The sequence below is a fragment of the Mustela nigripes genome, chromosome 11 (assembly GCF_022355385.1).
Source record: "Mustela nigripes isolate SB6536 chromosome 11, MUSNIG.SB6536, whole genome shotgun sequence".
Classification (NCBI taxonomy): Eukaryota; Metazoa; Chordata; class Mammalia; order Carnivora; family Mustelidae; genus Mustela; species Mustela nigripes.
In genome coordinates, this window is record NC_081567.1 from 23,361,089 (window position 1) to 23,381,580 (window position 20,492).

The following is a 20,492-nucleotide window of genomic DNA, read 5'->3' on the forward strand; positions in this document are numbered from 1 at the left end:
GAGAGGCAGGCAGAGAGAGAGAGAGGAGGAAGCAGGCTCCCCGCTGAGCAGAGAGCCCAATGTGGGGCTCAATCCCAGGACCCTGGGATCATGACCTGAGCCAAAGGCAGAGGTTTTAACCCACTGAGCCACCCAGGTGCCTCTGTGTTTTAACTCTTTATTTTGAAGTAATGCCAGCCTTACAATTAATGTTGCAAAAATAATGCAAAGAATTCTCATGCACCCTTCATCCAGAATCCCCCAACATTAACATCTTAAGTAACACAGTACAGTTATCCAAATCAGGAAACCAACGTTGATGCAAGATACATTTCTATCTAATCCATAAACCTGTTAAATTGGCTAATCTAAATTTAGCCATTTGCTCCACTGATGTCTTTTTTGTCTGGTCCAGGATCCATTCCAGGATTATCGTTTACGTACATTTAGTTTTCACATCCCCTGTGTCTCCCTTAATCAGAAAAATTTCAGGTTTTTTTTATTAATTCATATTTATTGTGTAATTTCTATACAGTAAAAGTTACTCTTTTTAGTATAGAGTTCTGAGTTTGAACAAACACATCCTTTTGTGTAACCACCATCCCAATCAAGATACAGAACTGTTCCATGCCCTCCCCAAATTCCCTCAAGCCCCTTGGGGTAACTCCTTCCCCCGCTCCATGCCTCTGGCAATGACCAATCTGCTGTCTGCTCCTGCAGTTTTATCTTTTCCACGATATCATAACCATAAAATCAAGGTATCTAGCCTTTGAAATTTGACTTCTTTCAATTAACATAATGCATTTGCAGTTTGTCTAGAGATTAATGAAGGGGTAAGGGAAAGGCACTCGGAGGGATGGCTTGGACCATGGGGTGGTAGAGGGTGCCATTCCCCAAGAGGGAGTTAACAGAGGAGAATCCAGTTTAACCGGTCATCCCCTCCTATGCCCCTGCCAGGATTTTCTGAAAAAGAGCAACGATCAGATTGCAGAGATCGTCCAGCTGGTCCGAGGGAAGCTGAGCAGTGGGGCTCGACTCACCCTCGGGGCCCTCACGGTCATCGATGTCCACGGTGAGCAAGGAGGCTTCCCTGGCGTTGCTGACTGTCTAAGAATAGCAGCCAAGCTTGCTGTTCTCCATTCCCCTGGATGGAGGGGTTCGGGGTCCCCTTTGCCATTAGGGAGGGGCTTGTCCAACTGAGAGTGAGGCGAGGAGGTAAGGAGAGAAGCCAGAGCGTCTGTGAATCTCCAGTGTGTTTTCCCCTCCCATGCCCACCCTGGTTTCCAGGAAACCTCCAAGCAGGGCTCTCACAGAGACAATGGCAGCCAAAGCCATTTCTGAGATTCACCATCTTAGAATGATTTCTTAAGACTGACCATGGCTCATATTTTTGAACACTCACCAGGTGCCAGGCTCTGTGCTAAGTGCTTGACACACATGATCTCACTTTTATACACACTTCTCAAATTAAGGACCTGAGGCTGAGGTAAATAACTTACCCAGAGGCATACAGCAGCTACTAAGGAGCAGAGGTTGTTTTATAATTTGATGTAATTGATTTAATTGTAATTCTATGTCTGATTCCAAACCCAAGAGACTGGAAATGGGCAGTGTATGCAGCGAGTCAGCAGGAGAGAGAGAGAATGCCTTCCAGCACTTTCCTTTAAAAAAAAAAAAAGAAGAAGAAGAAGAAGGGGAGGAGGAGGAAGAACTGGGGTCTTTATATAAAACAAACCACCCCCTCACCCTCACTCCATCACCACCAAGGAAACTAGGGTGGACTAGCTGGTTGCCTGGAAACAGTGTCTCTCTTGTTCATACACCCAGCTTCCTCCTGGCATTTCGTGGCATCTTATTCTCCCTAAGGTTGATGCTCATTTCAATCTAATTTCTCTTGGATAGACTAGCCTGAAATCAGGAAGAAAGAAAGAAAAATGTGACCTTCGTTTGGCAGGAAGTGCAGGTGTGGTTACTGCCCCGGGTGGCTGTGTTCACACACGTGCACACACGCACATACACCTGTATGCATGGGACATACATACACATACACACTGCATCACGCAGGCATCCCCAAGTCATTTCCTTGAGACTTGCCTTCGTCTTGGGTCCCTCCTAGAGACCCCTACTCCTGCTACCATTCTATGATTTCTCTCAAGAACCTGGAGGGGAATTAAATTCCTCAGGAAGGATGGAAGAGCTGTCAGTATAATCTTGAAGGACTCTTCTCTGGAGGGTTTTGGATTTCACTGTCATAAAGACTTTTCTTCGCAGACAGGCAGTAGACTTGCAGAAACATCCCTTTACAAAGTTTTATTTCTGAGATAACTAAATTAGAGCTGCTGTCCTACTTTTTTTTTTTTAAGTAGGTTTTGTGCTCAGCATGGGGCTTGAACTCACTACTGTGAGATCAAGACCTGAGCTGAGATCAAGAGTTAGAGGTTTAACCAACTGAGCCACCCAGCCACCCCTACTGTCCTAGTTCTGAGAATCTCAATAGCTCTCACCTAAGAGTTCCCTAAAAAATAGCTAATGATTCTTAGAAATCTTTGTGCACTCTTCAACATCAAGGCCTCCCATCACTGTGAGAAGATTAAATTAGGCTCATAATCCTGTGAGAGAAAGAAGGAAACCCAGAAGTATATCTCCCATCTGGTTTCTCAGGCCCCCAGATGGAAAGACTATATCTAACCATAGGTTCATGAGACCCTTTCCCTTGCCAACTGCATCAGGCCAAGCTGACTGTTTTCTCCTAGGATATCCTAGAAGCCTAGAACATGGCCAAAAATGTCATACTGGAGATATGACAGCATTTGGGGTAACTACATATTACAAAGCTCTCGGGGTCAGTCCCCCAAGAATTTGGGAATGATAACAGTATCTAATATTTATAAATCTTTCTTTTCTTCCTTTCATCTATCTATATATGTGTAGATATTTACATATGTACATATATATGTATGTGTAGGTATATATATGTGTGTGTATACAGTTGATCCTTGAACAACATGGGTTTGAACTGCACAGGTCCACTTACATGGGAATTTCTTTTGATAAATACAATCTATAAATGTATTTTCTCCTCGTGATTTTCTTAAATATTTTCTCTAGCTTACTTTATTGTAAGAACACAGTATATAATACATATGACTTACAAAAGATGTGTTAATTGGCTATTACCTGTAAGGGTTCTAGTTGACAGTAGGCTATTAGTAATTAATTGTGAGGGGAGTCAAAGTTCTATGCAGATTTTTTTCCTGTACCATGGGTGGGCACACCTAGCCTCCCTGTTGTTCGAGGGTTAATTGTATGTACAGTTAATCCTCCTGATAACCTTATAATAATCCTATAAGGTAGGTACTATGTTATTCCCATCTTACAGATTATGCAGCTCAATAGAGAGGTTGAGCAACTTGCCCAAAGTCACATAGCTAGTTAATGGCAGATTCAGAATTAGGATCCCAGCAATCTGATTTCAGAGTATACATTTTTTTTTAATTTTTTATTTTTTATAAACATATATTTTTATCCCCAGGGGTACAGGTCTGTGAATCACCAGGTTTACATACTTCACAGCACTCACCAAAGCACATACCCTTCCCAATGTCCATAATCCCACCCCCTTCTCCCAAACCCCCTCCCCCCAGCAACCCTCAGTTTGTTTTGTGAGATTAAGAGTCACTTATGGTTTGTCTCTCTCCCAATCCCATCTTGTTTCATTGATTCTTCTCCTACCCACTTAAGCCCCCATGTTGCATCATGCTTAGTGAAATAAGTCAGAGTATACATTTTTGATGCCTCTGCTGTACTGCTTGCCGACAACACAGCAGATTCTTTGCCTGGCTTCTCAGGTGAAGCAAAGACCAGCCTCCAAAAGAAATTGCTATGTGCAGGTTAGGGGTAGGCAGGGAGGCTGGTTGAGTCTGAAACTGTTTGTGGAGAGTGACTGCTGGCCTGGATGATGTCCTCAGACCTCCACTGAGCAGTCTGTGGGCTTGGGAGTATGCTGACAGCTCTGCATTTGTGTGTTTCCATGTCTGCGTCTGTCCCAACAGCTCGTGATGTGGTGGCCAAGTTATCTGGGGATAACATCTGTGACCTGAACGATTTCCAGTGGATCTCCCAGCTGCGTTACTACTGGGATTCAAAGGACGTGCAGGTGCAGATGATTACCACAGAAGCCTTGTATGGCTATGAGTACCTGGGGAACTCCCCCCGGCTGGTGATTACGCCCCTCACGGACCGCTGCTACAGGTAACCTCTGCCCTCCCCCACCCTCCCAGATGCAAAGGGTGAATAACAATCCCAGAAGGAAAAGCTTCTGGGGAAGAAGGTGTGGGGCATCTTGAGTTTGTGACTTTTACATCTACATTTCATATTCTCAGATTTTAGAATTTTGCCCTTAGTTACCATGGTCCCACAGATGGGCATGGAAATTGGGCCTTAGGCCAGAAATGAGAACCCAGTAGGAGTCCTAATGCAAATTAATGTGGCCAAACCAACAAGCAGAATGTTGATGCCTGTCCTTAAAAATACCACAGTACTTAAATAGAAAGCTCTCTGATGGCAGGAATCAAGATGGTGCCTGGAGATCGCAAGGAGGAAAGATAGAAAAGGGGCCAGATGAAGGACTCTGGCAAGGAGTCTCCAAGCTCAGCCAGCCAGTCTGTTGGTGAGACGTAGTCATTCCATGCTGAGCAAAATGCTTTATACTTTTCTTGATATTCATACCATTAGAAATCTGACCTCTGATGGAGGCATAATACTCCATCAGAAAGGATGAATACCCAACTTTTGTGGCAACATGGACGGGACTGGAAGAGATTATGCTGAGTGAAATAAGTCAAGCAGAGAGAGTCAATTATCATATGGTTTCACTTATTTGTGGAGCATAACAAATAGCATGGAGGACAAGGGGAGATGGAGAGGAGAAGGGAGTTGAGGGAAATTGGAAGGGGAGGTGAACCATGAGAGACTATGGACTCTGAAAAACAATCTGAGGGTTTTGAAGGGGTGGGGGGGTGGGAGGTTGGGGTACCAGGTGGTGGGTATTAGAGAGAGCACGGATTGCATGGAGCACTGGGTGTGCAAAAACAATGAATACTATTATGCTGAGAAATATAAAAAAAAAATAATAATAATAAAATAAATCTGACCTCTGTAAATGTGTCAACTTTGTGATATTTAGACTTTCTTTGATTTTTGTATATTCTTTTTTTTTAAAGATTTATTTACTTATTTGACAGAGAGAGAGTGCACAAGTATGCAGAGAGGCAGGCAGAGAGAGAGGGTGAAGCAGGCTCCCCACTGAGCAGAGAGCCCGATGCAGGACTGGATCCCAGGACCCTGAGATCATGACTGGAGCTGAAGGCAGAGGCTTAATCCACTGAGCCACCCAGGCACCCAATTTTTGTATATTCCTTAAAGGGAAATTTTTTTGTAATCGTAAAGATAATTCTTGAGAATTTTTTCATTCAAAGCCCTCAATCTTTTTTTCTGTGTTCTGTGATTTTTGGTCTTCATTCATTCATTTATTTCACCTGTTACTCAATAGCCATTTCTTAAACACTCCTGTGCACCAGGCATGCCATCAAGAAATCCTCAACCTAATGGGGTTAGGGGACAGGATGTAGTTGAATGAGTATAAGATGGTGTGTTAACTGAAACCATAGAAGCTCATACAAGGGCTGCAGTGCCTCAAGTGAAGAACACATCATTAATTTCTAACATTTATTTTTGCCCTACTCTTACCATACTGAATGAAATACAGATTCTGAACTCAAGAGCTCATAATCCACTGAGAGAAATATATTTATTTCCACCACTCCATTAACACTGGTGATCTTTCGAATCTGGAGTTTATGAAGACTTTTAACTCTTATTTGATTCATTTATGTATGTATTCATTTATCCATTCAGTCATTCATTCAAACAAGTGTTTATGGGTACCCACGCACCAGGCTCTGAGGTTACAGTGCTGAGTAAAACAGATTTTTTTTTTTACAATGATGATATGTTTGTCATATAAACAGGAAAAAAATAAAAGCTATTTGTATGAATCAGAGCAAAATAAAACAAAAGTCCATTTCTTTCCTGTGCCTTAGGACTTGGGTACCAAATTCTTTTTTTTTTTTTTTTTTTTAAAGAGGGAAAGAGAGTCAGGGGAGGTACAGAAGGAGGAAGAGAATCTTAAGCAGGCTCCATATCGAGCATAGAACCCAACCCTAGGGCTTGATCTCACAACCTAGAGATCATGACCTGAGCTGAAATCAAGTCATTCACTTTACTGGCTGAGCCATCCAGGCACCCCACTGGACACCAAATTCTTATTTTTTCCCCTTAGGACACTGATGGGGGCTTTGAAGCTGAACCTTGGGGGAGCTCCAGAGGGACCAGCTGGTACAGGCAAGACAGAAACCACCAAAGATCTGGCCAAAGCTTTAGCCAAGCAGGTAGAGAAATGCGGTCTGTTCTTAACCTCTCTTCCCATTCCTCTCCCGACTCCTGTCCAGGAGGGTTGGCGTGAAGTTCAAGATGGTTTAGGGGGAGAGGTAAAGTGGGGCCCCAGCTCCTGCAGTGGAATAGGAGGAAAGGAGCCCTACCTGTATTTCATGTGCAGAATAATTCAGATAGGAGAGAGCCCATCCCTAATGGTGCCCACATCCTCCCTCTCTCTAGTGCGTGGTCTTCAACTGCTCAGATGGTCTGGATTACAAAGCCATGGGGAAGTTCTTCAAGGGGCTGGCCCAGGCTGGAGCATGGGCCTGTTTTGATGAGTTCAACAGGATTGAGGTAATGCAGCAACTGGCCTGCAGAGCAGGGGTTGGACATGCAGTGGCCTTTTTCTGGGCTCTCAGCTCCTCAGTGACAGGGCTTTATGTGTCCTCTAAGACCCCTTCACAGAGTAAGTATTCAATGAGCTAAACAAAAACAGTCCCAGGAAGACAAAGTACATATACATCCTCATTGTAGTCATTCACGCACTCATTCAAAAATTTACTGAGCAGCTAGTATATGTCAGATACTCTGCAGTTGTTCAGGACACAAAGCTAAGTAAGAAAAGAGTGATACAATTATAGCAAAGGCAAATAAAAGTTAAGTGAAACAAATAGAAAATGATAGAAGTCTGTAGTCGTGGTATAAAGGAGCCATCATAAAAGAGAGGGGTGATTAATTCTTTTTGGGTGGGGAATTTAGGCCAGGAAATGTAAACATGCAATTAGAACCAATCAACACTATTTGAATCCATACGATGGGTCAAACATTATGCTGGGTGCTAGAACAAAGATAAAATACTAGGGAAAGTAGTAACACACACACACACACACACACACACACACACACCAATTTTCTTTTTCTTTACCAAAACCCCAAATCATTCTCCTCATTTTGATGTGAAGGTCTGGTTCTCAGATGAGTTTTTGTCGTCGCCAAGTGAGGGGGCCTCGGGCAGCATGGGGTGGTGGCTGTCGCAGCAGGAGCTTCGTCAGCCAGCCACTCTCACCCCAGGTAGAAGTGCTGTCTGTGGTGGCTCAGCAGATCCTCAGCATTCAACAGGCCATCATCCGGAAGCTGAAGACCTTCATCTTTGAAGGCACCGAGCTCTCTCTCAACCCAACCTGTGCTGTCTTCATCACCATGAACCCCGGGTATGCTGGCAGGGCTGAGCTCCCAGATAACCTCAAGGTAAATGTCAGCATGTATAAAATCTGTGTGTACTTTATGGTATAGAAACCTCTGGAAGTAACCAGAGATCTCACAAAGAAGGTAAACAGAGGGTGGCATTTCTTTGTCCTTGAGAAGTAGTCGTGGAGCAGCAAGGGTGCTAAGACAGGCCCCAGAACATAACTCCACCCCCAACAAGGTGTCATGGGGAGGGGTGTATATATATATACACAGGATGAACCATGGCAATTAGGAAACGATGGACGCTGGAGTAAGGTCACTAATTCGCCTACAGGGGGTCAGACAGCTAATGTAAGTGAGAGGAACCAGCTGGGCATGGTAGGGACTCTGACAAATACCCCATCCAGATCAGCAGCCCCTCCTTAGCCCCAGCCTACTGTTGCCAAGCAGGAATTGTCAGGTCTTCTCATTTTTCAGGAAAAACCAGAAATTTGGATTTCTACATCTGATTTTGTTGCCCCGGCCAAAGCCAAAAAAAAAAAAAAAAAAAAAATCCCTGTAGGCCAAACAAAAGCATCTAATTATAAGACAGCATCAAAGTTAGACACAGAACCGGGGGCACTTGGGTGGCTCAGGTCGTAATCTCAGGGTCCTGGGATCTAACCCTGTGTCAGGCTCCCTGCTCACTGGGGAGTCTGCTTCTTCCTCTCCTTCTGTCCCTCTAAGCCTTGTGCTGTCTGTCTGTCTGCCTCTCTCTCTGTGTCAAATAAATGAATAAAATATTTTTCTTAAAGATTTTATTCATTTATTTGACACAGAGAGAGATCACAAGTAGGCAGAGAGAGAGAAGGGGAAGCAGGCTCCTCGCTGAGCAGAGAGCCCGATGCAGAGGCCAATCCCAGGACCCTGAGATCATGACTGAACCTAAGGCAGAGACTTAACCCACTGAGCCACCCAGGCACCCTAAATGAATAAAGTCTTAAAACAAACAAGTAAACAAACGAAAAAAAAACCCTAGGCTGAACCACGTGGAGCTCCCCTTTATTACTACAATTAAGCCGAGGTGGTGTCCATACCAAAGCAGGCTGTTTCAACCAACTGCAGAGATGATGAGGAAGCATGTATGTCTCCAGTGCCTACTGCTTAGCTGGCCCAAGTTATAGCATTGCAATAGGCCTTGGTCCTGCTGCTAGTGGAGAAGGACGGCACTTCTGAAGGGAAGAGAGAGTCACCAAGGCCATGTTCAAGGGAATAGGCTGTGATGACCTTAGCCTGCTGCTCTCATGGGAGGAAAAACCCCAAAGTACAAGATGGCTTGATCTCCTCCCTTGGGAAGAGACCCTAGCAACCCCACCGCATGAAAAGAGGTACCAGAGAGAGACTTCCAGGCCTGCTTCTTTATGGATTTTCTTCTAAGACATTGCTCTATCCTATTGAACCAAAGACACAAGAGAGACGTAGCCAAACCCACATTAGTACTTAACCTGACAGAAATGCATCCACCCTCCAGATGGAAAAGGGTCAGGGGGGGTCTTAGGAATGGCTCCTCCCCTCTAGGCCAGCATAGGCCAGTGAGTACCAAAGTAGAATTTGGACCCGCAGTTCTTTTTATCACTCAACTGTTGTGACTCACTACCCCCTGCACCCACACAGCCTCCCAGCCAACAAGCCTGTTAGGTCTGCCTAAGTAGCTTTCTTGAGATAGTGTGGTATAGCAGAAAGCACCAGGGGGTGGTGTCAGGGAGCCTGGATTCTAGCCCTGGCTCTACCTCTAACTAACTGCCTGACTTCTCCTCTAAGATCTAAGGTAATATCAATAGCTGATGTTTATTGATCTCTCACGGTTTGCCACACACTGTTCTAAACACTTCACTTATATGATATCATTTGTTCTCATGAGAATGGTACGGTTGCTGGCCCATTTGAGATGAAATAACTGGAGGGGTTACATTACTACCCCACAGCCACTAGGTAGCAGAGTCATGATGCGAATCAAGATCTGACTTCAAGATTCTTCGGATACGTATTGGTCCTGCATTCCTAACTGACTTCCCATGTCCCTGTTGGACCCAGGAAGGGTCTGATGGTTGGAGGATGCTCCTTTGGCATAGGTGTTGTTAGAATACCAGTACCTACGGCCTTCCACATAACCATTGAGGGACCTGGTGTGAGGATAAGTACCTAGCCAGCATCAGTAGGGAAGTTGGCTGAACAGTGGATCTCTCCAACACAGGTAGTCCCTCTGCATTGGCTTCTCCTCCCACTTTCCCTTCCTTTATTTTACTGGAGTGGCCTGAACAACCATGCTGCTTCTCTTTGCATCTGTAGACATACCGCCACCCATTGCTCACTGAATGTGTTCAGGTTCTCAATCGCTGTTTCTTTTCTAGGCCTTATTCCGGACGGTAGCCATGATGGTGCCAGATTATGCCCTCATTGGGGAAATCTCCCTCTACTCCATGGGGTTTCTGGACTCTAGAAGGTATGTTACATTGGCTTTCTAGTAGATTCTAAAGGATCTGAAAGAGTGCCTTCTGTGTGTTGGATTTAAGGTAGGTTGCCCAATGGAAGAAAAGAGAGAAACTTGAGAAATGGACTTCCATTCCCTAGTTGATCTGAAAGTACATAGCCCTGGCTTTTGTTCTGACCCCATTCCTGGCCAAGAAATAGCCCAGATTCCCAAGAAAGGTCCTCCTCTCTCTTTATGTATACTTGGACTTCTCTTTTTTTTTTAATAGCTTTTTTTAAGATTTTATTTTTTTATTTGACAGACATAGATCACAAGTAGGCAGAGAGGTAGTCAGAGAGAGAGGAGGAAGCAGGCTTCCTGCCTAGCAGAGAACTTGATGTAGAGCTCGATCCAGGACCCTGGAATCACGACCCAAGCCGAAGACAGAGGCTTTAACCCACTGAGCCACCCAGGCGCCCCATACTTGGACTTCTCTTAAAGAAATTATCCTTTCTATCCCAGCCCCTACTACACACACACACACACACACACACACACACACACACACACTGCTTAAAGCAAGACTTTAAAACATGAAATTATTCCAATGTTGTATAGGAAAATTTTAGTATAATTTAGAATTAACATTGTTATCATCATAACATTTACTGGCTTCAAAAAGTAAAGCATGGGGGCACCTGGGTGGCTCAGTGGGTTAAAGCCTCTGCCTTCGGCTCAGGTCATGGTCCCAGGGTCCTGGGATCGAGCCCCGCGTCGGGCTCTCTGCTCAGCAGGGAGCCTGCTTCCTCCTCTCTCTCTCTGCCTGCTTCTCTGCCTGCTTGTGATCTTTGCCTGTCAAATGAATAAATAAAATCTTTAAATAAAAAAAAAAAGTAAAGCATGAACATGGAAAAAAAAATGTCATGTCACAGACGTGAATAAAGGGAGTTTCTACTCAGCAACCTTGAGTCCCACACTCTGGGGGTTAACATTGTTAGTAGTTTGATGTTTCTTCCAAAATGTGTGTGTGTGTGTGTGTGTACTTGTACATTCACGTTCATATACTCAGAGAAGTATTACACACATAATTTCTTCTGTGGTAGATTTTATACATATATGTGTGTGCTTGCTCTTTTCCTCCTAACCTTGAAAGAGTCAGAATGCTTCCTTATCTCATCATGGTAACTATTAAAAGGACTTCAGATGATAGGGCTTCTCCATCAAGTTCATGAGCAAGCCTGATTCCTGAAGGGACAGGGCAACGGGATGTTGGGAATGTCTGCAGGCCAGAAGCTGGTGCTCTTTGGTGGTCTGCAGTGGTGTCTCTGCCCTCCTAGTCTTGCCCAGAAGATTGTCGCGACCTACCGCCTGTGCTCAGAGCAGCTGTCTTCACAGCATCACTATGACTATGGCATGAGGGCAGTCAAGTCTGTGCTCACTGCTGCTGGCAACCTGAAGCTCAAGTATCCTGAAGAGGATGAGAGTGTCCTGTTGCTTCGGGCCTTGCTTGATGTCAACTTGGCCAAGTTCTTGGCTCAAGATGTCCCTCTGTTTCAGGTGAGGGCTTTGGGACCTCGACCAAGTCCTGAGACTCATTTTCTGAAGATGAACTGTGTCTCTGGCACCCTCTCCATCTCCAGCCAGCAACCCCACCAACAGATACCCTCTCCCAAATGTTTGATCATAGTGATAGCACTATCCCTGGCTAGTTTCTGATTTCACTAAAAATGATCACTGATAGAATAACATCTGCTGTTGGGTTTGGTTAAGTTTTTGTTTTAACCAAATATAGTTTTCTTTTGTAATTATTTTAATGTCTCTCTTCCTAATCAGGTGGGAGCTCCATAAATACAGACATCATGACTATCTTATTCATTCCTAGTACATTAATTGGTAGATAATACAGACTTATTAAATCTTTGCCACCTTGTAAATTTATTTGGGATGGAAATCATGTCTTACAAATAGTGTTGGACTTTGTAATTGTGGATGAGTTTTGGCATAGAAAAATGAGGTTTGGAATTTTACAAAGATTTCTGCCATCTGTAAATCTCATTTTCAGAAAATGTTGAGGTCATACCTCTGACAATTAATCCTTTCCACCTTCTCTCGAATTCTTATTAACAGGGGATTATATCAGACTTGTTTCCTGGAGTTGTTCTCCCAAAGCCAGACTATGAAGTTTTTATAGAAGTGCTGAATGAGAACATCAAAAAGATGAAACTCCAACCAGTACCTTGGTTTATTGGGAAAATTATCCAGGTTTGTTCCCTGCATCCCTATAGGGATGCACCTGTTGGACTATATACAGAGATCAGGAATTGGAATTATGATAGATTGAACTCAATGATGGCAATCAGAAGTGCCTGGTTACAGTGGGAGGTGCCTTCAGGTCTCACTTCCACGAGCTGGAGTTGAAATTCACTGTTTTTCCTCTGACCATCTCCCTTGGGATTCTTTTTTTTTTTAATTTAGGTATGAAACGAAACCTTTGGAGGCATTGGGCTTGAACTAGTTAGGACTTTATCAGTTTCCAGTGATACAAACCCAACTCAAACCACCTTAGTCAACAGAAGGGAATCTGGTCACTTACCTAACTTGAAAACCCAGGTGTAATTTGACCTTAGACACAGCGGGATCCGAGAACCTTTCTCTTCATTTCTGGGCTCTCTAATTTACAACTTCATTCTTGGTTGGGTACCCAGTAGGCTCAGTCTTTGACTGTCCCAGGTTCAAGCCCAGAAGGAAGAAGAGCATAGCTCTCCAAATAGCTTCAGCATAGGTCTCAAGATTAGCTTTGAACTGTGCTGGTAGAGTCGCATGACCACCCCGGAACTAGTAACAGGGAAGATCATTTATATTTGACAGCATGGGGCCTAGCTTAGAAAATACCTTCTACCTGCTGAGAGTTCTAATCAAGTCAGAATGGCATTTAGGCATCAAAAAAGGAAGTTTCCAATTTAAGCGCAATTTGCTAAAATTACCACTGTTTCCTTTTCCCCTTTAAAAGCAAATAGAAATGGCTTAATGAAAAAATTAGAGGCAGTAAAGTCAGACAGCCATGTGTCCAAATCCAGGCTCCACCACTGAGGAGCACAGACAAGTTACTTAACCTCTCTCGGGCTCAGTATTCCCACCCCTAGAAGGTGGTTAATGATACCTGAGTGGATTAAATGAAATAATTTGGTAAGTCACTTGATGCTTACTTAGCATATTGGTAGGTACAGAGCAAACAGGAGTTCCCATTTCTGAAATAATATGAAAATACACATATACTTATTTATCCAAAAGATACTGATTGATTGATTGATTTTAGAGAGAGCACCTGCAAGTGAGGGGAGAGGAGCAGAGGGAGAGAATCTTAGGCAGTCTTCAAGCCTAGCAAAGGGTCAGACGCAGGCCTCAAACTCACAACCCTGTGATCCTGACCTGAGCCAAAAATCAGGAGTCAGACACTTAGCCAACCGACCCATCCAGGTGCCCCTATCCAAAAGATATTTAAACTATAGATCATCAGATGTAGAAGTGACTGTCCCTCATTCACCACTGACTTCTGACTAGCTTCACTTCTGGGAGATCTGCAAGGATTAACTGCTTGAAATGATGTCTTCTTCCAGATCTATGAGATGATGCTGGTAAGACATGGCTTTATGATTGTTGGAGACCCCATGGGTGGCAAGACCTGTGCTTATAAAGTGTTGGCTGCAGCTTTGGATGATTTATATGAAGGTAAATCTCACATCCCTGGCTTCCGAGGAGCACAGGAGTCCCCAGTAGGTTGGCTGGCTCCGTGGAGATAATGCCAGACTGTTAGTCCTGCCATCCCTGGATTGTGACGTCGGAGCCAGAAATAGAAGCTGGCATACAGATGTCTGCAGGCAGAAAATAAAGGTGGGGGTGGGGGAGCTTCTAACAGGGATTTTATGTGCATGTCATTAAGTGGAGGAATTTTCTTGAATTTCTCAAATGCTGAATAGTGGCTTCTCCAAAGGCTTTCCTATGAGAAACTCCTGCCACTGTCCTGACCAGATTCTTCTGAAAACCAATACTGCATGGTTTCTTTGAACTTGGACAAATAACTAAATCTCTCTTAGCCTCTGTTTTCCCATCTGTGAAATGGGATTTTTGTGAGAATTAAATGAGATTATGTGGGAAAATAACCTGGCATAGTTCCTGCTCAACAAATGGAAGCTACGTGTATTGCCAGAGAAACAATTTGGGGGCTTTTTTCTTTTATAAAAAGCAAGCCTGTGGTGTTTGTTTGTTTGTTTGTTCGTTTTGTTTGTTCTTAAGATTGATTGATTGATTGATTGATTTTAGAGAGTGAAAGGGAGAGAGAGAACCCCAAGCAGGCTCGGCGCTGAGCCTAATGCTAATATCTCAAGACCTTGAGATCTTGAGCCTAATGCTAATGTCTCAAGACCTTGAGATCAGGACCTGAGTTGAAACCAAGATGAAACCAAGATGCTCAGATGCTCAACCAACTGTGCCAGCCAGGTGCCCCACAAGCCTGTGGTTTTGAAAAACAATACCTTCTCTTTCGACATTCCCTTCTTATACTTCATCTTAACATGTTTTTTCTAATAATATTTGTTGATTTACTGTTGAATTTTTACAGTTTTTTGTTTTGGAGACTAACTTGGCCCTAGTAACTAATTAGGGCATTTCAAACTTAATATTCTGGTCATTTGAACTCAGTTTAGGAAATTAAACAGAGAAAAGAGGCTACCCCATTGGTTTTGCCTTAGGATTCTGCAGAAATGGCTCTTTCTTTAATTCATGGCCCAGGCACTCCACCTTTTCCTTACTTTGAAGGATCATTAAAAAGTCTGGTTATTTTTGGGTCTGTTACCATATGCACCAAATGTGCTACCTATCAGCCTGTGCCACCTATCAGCCTGTGTTGGATCAAAAATACGAATATAGTTCTGGATGACAATAGTGTGAATGTCTCGGGCCACTTGCCGAACAGCTAAAGAAGAGGTTTCAGGGCTTTACTTCAGTCCTTCAGATAGAGGAAAAGTAACCAGTATTTTCCAGAATCTTTTAAATGTTAGCTGTTTCCTCATCACAAGTCAAAGCCAAGTTTCTTAGGGTAGCTGTAAGAGCCAGGTACTTAAAGACACCTGGTAGCATGGACCTCTCTCCATTACTGCTTGAGTTCATTTAGGCTCAGGCAGATTTCTTTGGATCTGACCAGCACATTTGCCCTGTTTGAAATGAGACTCAGAAGAAAATATGATGAAAAACTAATGGGCAAAAGAACCTAACAATTTAAGTCATTGCCCACCCAGGTATCGTAATCTTTGTAAGGACTGAGTACGAATTTTATAAGGACTCTCCTTGGAGGACATATTCATGAAGGTTGGTTGGTCTTCGAGGTGACTTTATCTCTTATTTAATGTTCTGGTCTCAATAGAGCCTTTGTAACTCATTTTGGACTTTCTTGCCCAGCCAAACAGATGGACGAATTTGCTGTAGAGTATGAGATCATCAACCCCAAGGCCATCACCATGGGGCAGCTCTATGGGTGCTTTGACCAAGTGAGCCATGAATGGACAGACGGTATCCTTGCCAATACTTTCCGGGAGCAAGCGTCTTCAGTATCTGATGAACGCAAGTGGATTATATTTGACGGGCCAGTAGATGCTGTTTGGATCGAAAATATGAATACAGTTCTGGATGACAATAAAAAGGTACTACTGAATCTCCTATCAATTTTACATAGGTAAGGTATAAATCCTCTTATTCAAGTGAGTAATTAACCAAAACTATATAATACATACATTTATTAAACAACGAATAAATGCCCCACAAGAAGGTAACAGCTTATGAGTTATGCTTCCATTTGTACTTGTAGTGGGTAAGCTATGTGTGTTTAGGGATAAGTTTGCATCATGGTTAAAAGCCTTGGTATTGGCATCTTATTGGACCACTAGCTCTTGTATTGAGCTGTTGTATCGGGCAAGTTACTAACTTCTCTGAACCTCAATTATCTCATTTGTAAAAAGGTAGTAATAAAACAGGGATATTGGCAATTAACCAAGTAGCATATACATAGTGCCTGATATATGAAATGGATGTGGTTATCCATTTCTGTGTCCTTAGGGACTTAAGACAACCATTTACTCTGTTGATGATATTATGGATTATAAACTTTGGAAGGGCTTAATTGGGTGAACCCAATTAAGCTAATCATTGTGATATCAGTGAGGGCAGCCATGGCGCAGGATCCACACCCAAGGGGGCTTCCTCCCTCGGTGCCTGAGGGCTCATTCCTCATTGGCATATCTCTCTCTGTCTCTTTCTCCTCAGATAGTATCATCCTCCAGGCCTTTCCAGTTGGCTGGGGTATCTCACTTAGTGATCTTGGAGTAGTCCACTTCTTCCATGGTGGTTAACTTTTCCAAAAGCCAGGAAGTGACAGCTTGCAGGAAATTGAGAGCTGTGCTTGGAACTAGCATAGCCTCACTTTTTCTCAATTCCTTGAGTCCAAGAAGTCACAGGGGCTGCCCAGATTCAAGGGAGTGGGGAGAGAGGCTCCACGTCTTGATGGAGGAGGGCAAGGCCACTTGGCAGAAGCACACACGGGATGGAAGCTATCACTGCAGCAGTCTTTGGAAAAAACATTCTGCCACCGTAAGCATAGTGCCTAAAGAGCTTGGACCCCCAACCCAACAGCCTGGTTCAACCCCTACACTGCCACTTGCCAGCTGAAATGAACCCAGGCAAGCTATGTGCCCCCATGTATTTGCACCACTTTCTATAGGGACATACCTACTAAACACTAGGACTTCTGATGGACTTTCCTTCCATTCCAGAAGGATTTGTGGAGATGTCTTTGTCCTTCTAGGCCTGCACTAGTCCATGACGGATTCCAGAAGGAGTCTCTCACGGGAAACAAGCAAATAAAACAGGAAGAAGGTGCACAGTTAAGTTCTATGTGAAAAACTGAGTGAGAGTAGAGTAAGAGAAACTGAGTAAGGTTCATCATCTGTAAAATGGGGACAATAGTGTTAATCAGGAAGATGAGATAAGTTAATATTCGCAAGCTGCTTCCAATGGCACCCGGCATAGGACAAGCATTATCTTACTGTAGGCTAAAATAAAATAAAATTTGTCACCATTTTAAGGAAGAGTTTCTATACTGAATATACATGATTATCAAATCAAAATATACTTTCCTACTGCATTAAAATTTCACAGGACTATGAGTGAGTCATGCTCAACAATGGAAGACCTAATTATCCAAAATCACATGCGTGATTTTGATTACATAACATAGAAATACAAAGGTTTTATTACATGATCTAGGCTATGTTATATAAACTAATTGTACAAATGTACTTGTTGGTCTTGAGATAAGTATAAAGAGTCATGGGGTGCCTCGGTGGCTCAGTGGGTTAAAGCCTCTGCCTTCAGCTCAGGTCATGATCTCAGGGTCCTGGGATCAAGCCCCACATCGGGCTCTCTGCTCAGCAGGGAGCCTGCTTTCCCTTCCTCTCTCTTCCTGCCTCTCTGACTACTTGTGATCTCTGTCTGTCAAATAAATAAATAAAATCTTTAAAAAAAAAAAGTGTAAAGAGTCATGATCAGGGAATTTCCTGATGACTCTTCTCTTCCATGGGTGTAAATCAAACTACTATTAGAGATATGGGTGTCTTTTACTTTTCTTGATATTCAGAGTTGACACTGCTGGTGGTATCAGCCCCATAAGAGCTATGACCTTCCTGGAGACACATGTAGTGGCCTGTTTCCAGGAGTGTTTTATGTAGGCTGGGTAATGTACAAGGGAATTTTTAAGCGCATCTTTGGGTGAGCAGCAGGGAATGATGAGGTTTTCTCTTTGCCCCTGAAAGACTAAAGCTTCAAGCAACCCTATGTCTTAACCATCTCACTAGAACCCATGTTGTCAAATGGAAAGCAGTACCACTAATTTTGTACATACACTGAGGCTGCCCCACGTGTTTGCACTACTTTCTATCGGGACATACTTACTAAACGCTAGGACTTTTGGTGGCCTTTCTTTCCATTGCAGAAAGGATTTGTGGAGATATTTTTGTCCTTCTAGGCCTGCGTTAGTCCATGACAGGTTCCAGAAGGAGTCTCTCATGGGAAACCAGCAAATAAAACAGGAAGAAGGTGTGCAGTTAAGTTCTATGTGAAAAACTGAGTAAGAACCTTGAGACTTGCCATAGTCTGATAACCTTGATCTTCCATCTAAGGCTGCAATTCAGTGACTCTCTGACCTCCCTATTTATTTATTTTAATTTTGTGGGGGAGGTTCTTTTTTTTTTTTTAGAGAGCATGCATGTTTGAGCAGGTTTGGGAGGTGCAGAGGGAAAGAGAGAATCCCAAGCAGGCTGCCTGCCCAGCGTGGAGATCATGACCTGAGCTGAAGTCAAGAGCCAGGTGCTTGGGTCATCTGGGTGGCTCAGCCCCACATTGGGCTCCCTGCTCAGTGGGTCTACTACTGTCTCTCCTTCCCACTCAGGCTCTCTCTTGCTATCTCTGTCTGTCTCCCTCTCAAATAAAATCTTTAAAAAGAGAAAGAGAGAAAGAGTCAGACACTGAACTGACTCAACCATCCAAGTGCCTGCCAAACCCCCCTATTTAAAATCACAACTCACCCAACCCTGGCTGAACATTCTCCAGCCTCCTCTTCTATTTAATTTGTCTCCAAAGCACTTTCATCATTTTATATGCTGTATGTTTTGTTTATCATCTGTCATCTGTTTCTTCCCAGCAGACTGTAAATCCCAAGAGCACAGGGATTTTTGTCTGCTTGATTCCCCGCACCTGCCCCTGACGCATAGTTGGTGCTCAAGAAATATTTGTTGAATGAATTTGAACCTTCTCTGTCTGCACTGAGGCCTTTCACTTTGGGATGGAATTTAACCACTTTGCCTGACCTCCCCACCTCTGCTTTGCGCTTTCAGCTGTGTTTAATGAGTGGAGAGATTATCCAGATGAGCCCCAAGATGAGTCTGATCTTTGAGCCAGCAGACTTGGAGCAGGCCTCTCCGGCCACTGTGAGCAGGTTAGTCGGTCTTGCCCTGGCACCCTGAGGGAACATGTGCCCTCACTGAACCCAAAAACCCACAAATGTGATTAAGCCCTAGCAGATCACCTACAATATTTGTTGTCCCCACAATTTATCCTAAAAGCAGTCTGCAGTCCACAGTGCTGGTAGAAGTCTAAAATCAGGCAAGCACTTCAGAAAGGAATCAAACATTATTTCCTAAGATTGAAACTTCACATGCCTCATGACCAGCAATTCTACTTCTAAGAAATTTTTGCTCACCTACAACAAAATTCCTATATGAGAATTTCCCGAGTGGCATACTTAACAATAACAAACACTGGGAAACAACCTAAATGCCCATTAACAGGAGTGAATTCATGTGTAATACAGTCAAAAATTGTGTTTTTTTATATTTTATTTTATTCTATTTTATTTTCATCACAGTAAGCTTACTCTCTAATCCCCATCACCTATCTTAGCCATCCCTCACCAACCTCCCCTCTGGTAACCATCACTTTGTTCTCTATAGTTAAGAGTCTGTTTCTTGATTTGCCTTTCTCTTGCATTTTCTTTTTTCCTTTGCTCATTTGTTTCTTAAATTCCACATATGAGTGAAATCATATTGTCTTTGTCTTTCTCTATTAGTGTAATATTCACTAATATTAGTGTAATATTCTCTAGCTCTATCCATGTTGTTGCAAATGGCAGGATTTCGTTCTTTTCATGGCAGAGTAATATTCCATTGTATAGATATATCACATTCGTTATCCATTTATCTGTAAGTTGCTTCCATGATATGGCTATTGTAAATAATGCTGCAATAAACATAGGGGTGCATATACCCCTTTGAATGAGTGTTCTGTAGCAAATTGTAATATTTATATATCACTCAAAATAAATGAGTTGTATTGACATAGGACTCTATGGATAAATCTTATTAAATATGTTAAGTATAAAATCTCAGCAATATTATATATTAAGTAAGCCCACAATATTACATACAACATAGTGTCTCCCTTTAAACCTCTAAAAACAACTAAAATAAATGCATATACATTTTAGGAACATATAGAAATGTTATAAAACTATGTAAGAAAGAAAGAAATCAAGAGACGGGTAACCATGAGATCCAAGATAACTGTGTTATCCAAGGTAACTGTTTCCCCTGTGGGGAAAGCCAGGGGTATAGGATAAGGGAGACCATCAGGATTAGATGAAGGTTATTGTCAAGATCCTGGCTTCTGTCTGGGAGGTGAGTTTATGGGCACTCACTACATTATTGAAAACAATTAGCTAAGAAAGGCCATACATGGGCTAATGATGGTATGCCAAGGATGATCATTAATCTAATCCTGTGCACCTGAAGTTCCTAAAAAAAGTAAAAATCAGTCCACATTCCAAAAAGCAATGTCAAGG

At 43.0% G+C, this 20,492-nt stretch overlaps 1 protein-coding gene across 1 annotated transcript in view; it reads left to right on the plus strand.

Moving 5' to 3' along the window:
• Nucleotides 1–20,492, plus strand: part of DNAH3 (dynein axonemal heavy chain 3) — a 173,739-nt gene that overhangs the window by 79,257 nt on the left and 73,990 nt on the right. Inside the window, exons 27-37 of the mRNA XM_059415167.1 lie at nucleotides 937–1,051; nucleotides 4,032–4,230; nucleotides 6,320–6,428; nucleotides 6,655–6,768; nucleotides 7,486–7,662; nucleotides 9,993–10,084; nucleotides 11,389–11,608; nucleotides 12,179–12,313; nucleotides 13,669–13,780; nucleotides 15,506–15,747; nucleotides 18,991–19,091. Coding sequence (XP_059271150.1) covers nucleotides 937–1,051; nucleotides 4,032–4,230; nucleotides 6,320–6,428; nucleotides 6,655–6,768; nucleotides 7,486–7,662; nucleotides 9,993–10,084; nucleotides 11,389–11,608; nucleotides 12,179–12,313; nucleotides 13,669–13,780; nucleotides 15,506–15,747; nucleotides 18,991–19,091 — 1,616 coding nt within the window. The remainder of the gene's footprint in view (nucleotides 1–936; nucleotides 1,052–4,031; nucleotides 4,231–6,319; nucleotides 6,429–6,654; nucleotides 6,769–7,485; nucleotides 7,663–9,992; nucleotides 10,085–11,388; nucleotides 11,609–12,178; nucleotides 12,314–13,668; nucleotides 13,781–15,505; nucleotides 15,748–18,990; nucleotides 19,092–20,492) is intronic.